Genomic DNA, 7,409 nt, shown 5'->3' on the forward strand with positions numbered 1-7,409 from the left:
AGGTCAAAGGGTGTCCCACATGTCAGACTGGAGTCGTCCTTAGTGGGCCCTCCTGAAGAATAAATAAACCCATGAACAAGTTTGCTGTACCTTTAGTACCTTGCAGAGTCCTTATAGCCCCATACTCCTCTTTCCTCTTATACCAGCTAGGTGTACAAGCTTACCCTTTTCCATTTTTTGTGTTAACTTCAAACACTGTAGTAAATGATTACACATTGTGCTCATAAACCTTCTGTTGAACATAGGGGTATTTTTTTTGCAGCATTCCTTGTTAGCAAACATGTGGTTTCAAATCTAAAATTATGACATGGAAGGTAAAAAAAAAAGGTGGTTTGCCCAAAAACCTATTTGGGAGATAGGCTACAGGATAGGTTGTCTTCGAGAAAATAAATAGTGAAACCCAAATCGAGAGATTGTGTGTGTGTGTGGTCTGTTGTGAGGAGGTGGTGTGATTTATCCATTTGCGTTTATTTGCTTGTTTTTTTCTGTCCACTATTTTAAAAAATGCTGTAAAACAGCCAAATACCTTCGTTTCTCTCAACGGTTCAGCTTGAATTCAAATGGAGGAAAAGTGGAGCCTGATTGGCCAGGGAGGCCATTTACCCGCATGCGCACTACAGCGGGGAAGAAATGATGCATTCAAAACTATTGGAACTTTGGGTGTCATGACGGGCGGAGTACTTCTTGAAATAATGATAAATAAGGAAAAATGTTACATATGTGAGGTACATGTGTATATATTTACTTGTATTTGCGGATAGTAAAGCTGCTTCAGACAGCAACATTCTGAAAAACGTTAAATCGTACAACACATATTTCGTATTTTCTACACAAGCGTTTGAATGTAGTCCAAAAGTTTCCCACCTCCTGCTCTCGGCATGTGGAATTTACTGAGCGCACTTGAAGGCAGCACGGGAAGGAACAGGAAATGAAAGCTGTTTGGACAAACACTTTGCTCCGAGCAGACGGTGAGTCTTAAACTAGACATTTCTGCTTCTAACTCGTCGTGTCACCGCGGATCAGACCAATAGACGATAATAAATAATAAATAGTTGGCGGGTCGCTGAGAAAACAGCCGCAGCAATGAGTTGTACACTAACGTGACGTTTCTAATATCTTGGAGTGCGAAGTTAGTTGAAATAACCGATAAAACATGACAAATTCACAAATAGACGTCAAGTTCTTGTTCAGGGTGTCGCCGAGATGACGCTCATTAAACTCACACATTCAAAGCTTATTTGCTTTTTAAGCTGTGAAAAACAAAACGGTGCAGTGTTTGATTTAAAAGCAACAGATGCTGTTATGGAAAGTGAACTATTGCAACAATAACCTGCAAACTCAAAACATGTCCGACATAAAAATAGTTTTTAATGCTCCCATTAATATGAGGATATGGTTAATTAATATTATTGATTGGACCGCAGCAGAACAGCTGTTACCTGGCTGAACCTGGCGCCAAATCAGCTGCAGTTTACTCCATAAATGGATCAGGTTCTCGGGGTCAGTTGCACAACTGAACAGCCTGTACTGACCACAAAGTGTGTGTAAGTGTGTGTGTGTGTGTGTGTGTGTGTGTGTGTGTGTGTGTGTGTGTGTGTGTGTGTGTGTGTGTGTGTGTGTGTGTGTGTGTGTGTGTGTGTGTGTGTGTGTGTGTGTGTGTGTGTGTGTGTGTGTGTGTGTGTGTGTGTGTGTGTGTGTTGGGGCTGGGTGGGTGCTGGCAGAAGGCCTCCTATTGTCACTGCGGTGCCGGCTGTAACTAGAGGAGAGAGCCGATACACACACACACACACACACACACACACACACACACACACACACACACAACACAACATAACTGATCCTCTAATAAGGGCTCAGCCTGTTTTTGCCTGTTCTCTGGTTTTTCCAGAACAAAACACTTTAGATGGATTACTTGAATGATGCTGTTACAATCTAATGCAAACCAATACAGCTGCTCTGCCATAATATCTATTTTAGTTTTAGCATTATGGTCATTTTAAGTGTTTGTGTTGTGTGTTTTTCCCTATGTTAATATGGAGTATTAGAAAAAGATCTCAGTATAATGTCGTCCATTATTACACCACATTTGACCTCAGAATTAGACTTTAAACATGTTTTTCCACAATTCCAGAACTTAACATAATGAGTTCAGTGATTAGTGAAGCATCTTAAGATTATTTTCATTATTGATTAGGCTGCCAGATATTTTCTTAATCATTTGGTCTTTACAATTTCAGAAAATGGTCCAAAAATGTAACTTTTTTTTTTAAATGTAATTTTATATCCAACCAGCTAATATACAATACATACATAATCCACAAATATATTCACTCAACTGCCACGATGAAAATAAACTCTGATCATCTCACGTTTAAGAACCTGCAGCCTTCAAGTGTTGCTTAGAAAACAAATTAAATCCTTAATCAGAATGGTTGAATTTTCTGTTGAATGACTTTTGAAACAGTTTTTTTAACGTCATCACCAGGTTATATTCACTTTCCAGTTGTTGCTGAACAGGTGGAGCAGGTATCTTTCATCCACCCTGCTGTGCTGCAGATCATCTTCTCCCTCAGCCTCCAGCCTCCAGCATGGACAACCTGGAGGAGGACCTGACGTGCTCGGTGTGCTACTCTCTGTTTGCTGACCCGCGGGTCCTGCCGTGCTCACACACCTTCTGTAAGAGCTGCCTGGACAACCTGCTGCAGGTCTCCACCAACTACTCCATCTGGCGTCCGCTCCGCATGCCGCTCAAATGCCCCAACTGTCGCAGCGTGGTGGAGCTGCCCACGCTGGGCGTAGACGCTCTGCCCAGCAACGTGTCTCTGCGGGCCATCATCGAGAAAGTAGGAGAGCATCACTTGTGTTCAACTGACTCATTAACTACCTATCAGATTTGAAATCATACTGTTTTCTATATCGTTAGCCTCATAGCATAATTGCCTAAGTCATTTTTTGGTCAAATTGTGATATCAAATCAAATCAAATCAAGTTTATTTGTATAGCCCTTTACAGTAGCCAAAAGGTACCCAAAGTGCTTCACAGGAAATCCATAAAAACAATACATAACACATGCATAACATATAAGTACAAAATAAAAGTGCTGCAGTGCTGCAAGGTAGTACGAGCCATAGACCATAGCCATACATAGAAAGGAACAAACAAAATGAGTAGACCTAAGAAACAGAGTTGGCAGAATTAAATGCCAACCTAAAAAAGTGGGTCTTCAACTTTGATTTAAAAAGGCACGATAACGTACGATATCTGCCTAACTCTACTCTCCTACCTGCTGCATCTTTCTGCCTTATTGCCTCTGTTCTCCCTATCAGAACACTTGTTAGAGTCCAGAATCACTTTCTGCCTCAGTCATCTCTTTGACTTAGGCATTTTTGCGGCTACATACAAACCAAACTACATTATTTATATGTAAGAGAAAAATTGCCTTAGTCAGGGCATATTCTGCCTAAGTCACTTTTATCTGTTATGAAATCGATGTGTTTAATTTTTTATGCAAACTTGTTCACACTTCTATTTGAACTTACTGTTACAATATCAATTAAAAATACCAATGGGCTTAATAAAAATTGTGTTTTTTCTTGTTTCCTGAAAACGTTCAAATATGACTTATAGGCAAATATGCTACGAGGCTAACGATACATTGCTGCTTCACGTTGTGATCATCTGCTGCTCTTTCTGTCTCAGTACCAGAGCGACAGCGTCCCCAGACCTCCGTCCTGCCAGGAGCACCACAGGCAGCCTCTCAACATGTACTGCATCCAGGACCGGCAGCTGATCTGTGGTTTGTGTCTGACGGTGGGTCAGCACCAGGGTCACTCTATAGACGACCTGCAGGCGGCGTTCATCAGAGAGAAACAGACGCCATCACGGCTGCTGGCCAGACTCTCTGAGCACAGATGGGCTCAGGTGGGAAACCCTGTTGGCTGCGTTCACCTGTTTAATATGAATCCATGTTCTAGAATCAAACTCTTCCTGTTGTGTTGACTGGCAGCTGTGTGAGCTGGGGGAGCAGCTGGAGCAGGAGAAGCTTCGCTGTGAGTCTGTGGTGAGGCAGGACAGACAGGAGGTCGGTCAGTTCTTCCAGACGCTGGAGGAGGTGCTGGCCAGGAAGAGGCAGGCGTACCTGGAGGCGCTGGACAAAGCTGCTGCAGAGGTGACCCGGGCCTACGACCCGCTCATCCACAACGTGAAGGAGCTACAGGTGTGTGTCAGGGCTGATCTCAGGAAATGATGCATTCTGGAAATCCTCATTGAGAAGCGGGCACAAGCTAATGAACCACTTTTGGACAGTCAGCTCTCTCAATTAAAGGTTGTAAAATCTGGAATACATTACCAACTGAAATAAAATCAGTAACTAATCCTGAAACATTCACAAAAAACACTAAGTGTTGGCTTAAAGCAAACCAGAGCTGTACCCATTCTTAGTCTTATAATATATATTATATAAGTCTTATAGTCTAAGTAGTTATTTTGGATTGGGTTGTAATGTTTTTCTTTTTATCCTTTTGTATTATTATTGTATATATTTGTTTGAGTAGTTACCTTGGATTGGTATGTAAGATGTTTTTTTTTATTTCTTTCTTTTTTCCTTATTGATTATACATTTATGATGATTTTAAACTCTAAGCTATATTTATACAGGGTTTATTTTCTATTTTTTTTCTCAGGGTAAATGTATATTGTAATTGTTTGTAATTTTATTCTATTTTGTAGATGGTGTAATTGTATATTGGATTTTTATAGTATTGTGATTTTGTATGTAGTTGTAGAAGCCCAACTAGGGACGTGAGTTGAAAATAAGCTGAAGCTATAAATCTCTGTATGCAGCACATCAGAGACATGTCCTGTATCTATGCTAACTGCATTGTCCCTATCAAATAAAATAAATTAAATTAAATTAAATGTTGAGTGTTTCTGCTTGGGGATAAAGAAGTCCTGTTAATGTTGTGTTTCCTGCAGGAGGAACAGTTGGACCTGGTGTCTCTGGGTTCTTCAGTAGAGGACGAGGACTCGCCGCTGGTCTTCCTGGAGCAGGTGCATCTGTTCAGAGAGCGGGTGGAGGAGTTTATTAAAACCCCTCTGCCCTCCGTGGTGAAGCTCTCCGTCAGCCCGCGGGCTGCAGAGCACCTCCAGCAGCACTGGCCCGCTGTGACCATCGGCAGCCTGCAGGACGCCCCCGTCCCTCAGGTGGGCTGCTGCGCCAGGTGTGGCGGTGTGGAGGCCGGTTTGGAAACCGAACCTGAACGGGATCGGTCCGAGCCCTGGGGGCAGAACTGGTGGTGTGAGCTGCAACCTTCTTCTTCTGTGGTGCTGCTGGCGCTGCTGCTGCTGCTGCTGGCGGCGCTGTGGGTCAACCCGGTGGGCGGGGCGTCGCTGGGCTTCTCTCTGCTGTCCCGGTTCAGTCAGGTGGTCCACGGCCTGAGCAGCGAACTCATCACCGCCGTCCTGGACACGGTGGGGTCGATGTACTCAGTGATGGAGGCCGCGGTGGAGAGATGGAGCTCTCAGCTCCACTCAGTCAGTGAGAAGAGCTTCCAGCAGCTGGCCGCTTTATTTAAAACTCTGACATCACGATGAAAACCCTCAACTTTTTATTTAGAAGTTTAGAAAGCCTCACCTCCACACTCCAAAAAAATCCACCCTAAAATATTTTTTAAACACCTGAAAGACTTAAGGCAATGAGATACAGATTTAAAGCAGGAAAATTATCATTATAAAATGAAAGAAAACAATTTACAACTAACAACTTAATGACCAAAAATATACCTTTTATACTAATTAACCATTATGTTGATCATTTTAATTTAAGGGTGGATTTTCCCCTGTCAGCCTGGTTAAAGCCTGAGACTCATTTCTCTACACTAGAACTGGACAGAAAATGCAAACTTCAAGTTCTTTAAAAACATTTTTTTTTAAATGTTTTGTGAAGTGTTATGTTCCTCTTTGGGGTGTATTATTCCAGGTTATGTTCATGCTGCCTATCTAATAACCATTTATCATATCAAACACTAATCAAACACTCGTAGCGTGATTTAAAGTGTTCAGTAAACATTTGAGTCTGGTCCCCGTAGTGTCAGAGAGCTCAGGACATGATGTCTCTGTTTTCAGTGATGCTGCTGTACTGAGGTCATGATGCAGTGATGGCGGCTCTGATGAACCTCACGGTGCCTTTAACCGTCACGCCTTCACCTCGCCACTCTATCGCCTTATTCTAGTGGAAGGAAATTCCACCAGGACTGATTTCTCAGTGCTCTTTTTTTTTTTTTTTTTTTACTACAATAGTGCACTGATATACTGTACAGTCTGTTTTATATAAATATAGTATTGCCTTTGTAAAAGCTTTATCTATCTTTAGCTATTTTGTATCCCATAAGTGTCACTTTATTTTGTTTCAGCAAAACACCAACATGAGAATCTGTGGAAGCCCCAAAAATATTACGTAGCCTCGTGATCCTGTTAGAAACTTTTAAATAAAACAATGACTTAAGCTGCATTCACATGAAATCAGACGGATGGTAAATGGGAAACCAAATATTTTAGTGGAGAGCAGGATAATTATGCCGGTCAGATAAACCAGAGCTGGTTCCCAGACGGTGATGTGTGGTTTGCAGTTGGTTCAACTTGAGAACCATCTCTGAACCGGTTTGCTTTTCTACATCATTACGTCACTCTTAACCCATTGAGGCCTGAAACGCCTGTAAAACCTCTGGGCGATTTTAAAATCAGCCCCTAAAACCTGAAGTTTTTCTGGAAATTCAACAGAAGTGTCAACGCTTCTACTAAATAATAGATTTTTCAGCCTCTGTAGCAGATAGAAATGAAATTCAAAAAGTATTTGAGAGCTTATACAAATACTACAAAACGTATCTGCTTTCCAGGCTTCAATGGGTTAATGTCTTTATGTGTCTCAGTGTAATAACAGCAGGCTACATGTCTCTACTACACATCAGTGGACGCTGAAGACATTCTTATTAACACAACATAAGATGTTGTAATCTAACGCTAGCCCGCTAAAGTTAGCATGCTAGCTCATCACCCGTATCAATCACATTGCAGTTAAACAAATCAATTAAATGAATGATACACATTTTAGTTGCTCTCTCTCTCAACGGCACTGAGTTGGTGTTGTTGGTAGGATAGCCCCGCCCCTGATAGAGCGGTTCAAGACCAGCAAAGAGTTGGTGGCGCTATGGAACCAGTTTTCCTGTTTTTTTGACGGAGGAAGACCAGAGAACCAGTTTGGCACCAGCTCTGGTTTTAAAGCGGTAGCAGCACCAGTAATGGTACGCAGCATTACCATTCAAAGTGTTTTAACTTTGTCATTTGTCTCAGAATTTTCAACCAATGTCTTATGATTTCAGTTGAAGAGCAGTTTTTAATTAATGTACTTAACA

General features: G+C 41.8%; 1 protein-coding gene across 3 annotated transcripts; it reads left to right on the top strand.

The window, feature by feature from the left end:
* Positions 1 to 57: 57 nt before the first annotated feature.
* trim59 (tripartite motif containing 59) lies at positions 58 to 5,828 on the top strand. 3 transcript variants are annotated; one of them, XM_059331330.1, is made up of 5 exons: positions 58 to 968; positions 2,486 to 2,843; positions 3,700 to 3,921; positions 4,007 to 4,216; positions 4,975 to 5,828. In XM_059331330.1, exons 2-5 carry the CDS (start codon positions 2,589 to 2,591, stop codon positions 5,590 to 5,592), a joined length of 1,305 nt encoding a protein of 434 aa, XP_059187313.1. In that variant the 5' UTR covers positions 58 to 968; positions 2,486 to 2,588; the 3' UTR covers positions 5,593 to 5,828. The 3 variants fall into 3 exon arrangements, with proteins under 3 accessions (XP_059187313.1, XP_059187311.1, XP_059187310.1); XM_059331328.1 differs by having other exon boundaries at positions 2,504 to 2,843; XM_059331327.1 differs by having other exon boundaries at positions 2,518 to 2,843.
* Positions 5,829 to 7,409: the final 1,581 nt, after the last annotated feature.

This window comes from Centropristis striata, chromosome 4 (genome assembly GCF_030273125.1).
Source record: "Centropristis striata isolate RG_2023a ecotype Rhode Island chromosome 4, C.striata_1.0, whole genome shotgun sequence".
Lineage (NCBI taxonomy): Eukaryota > Metazoa > Chordata > Actinopteri > Perciformes > Serranidae > Centropristis > Centropristis striata.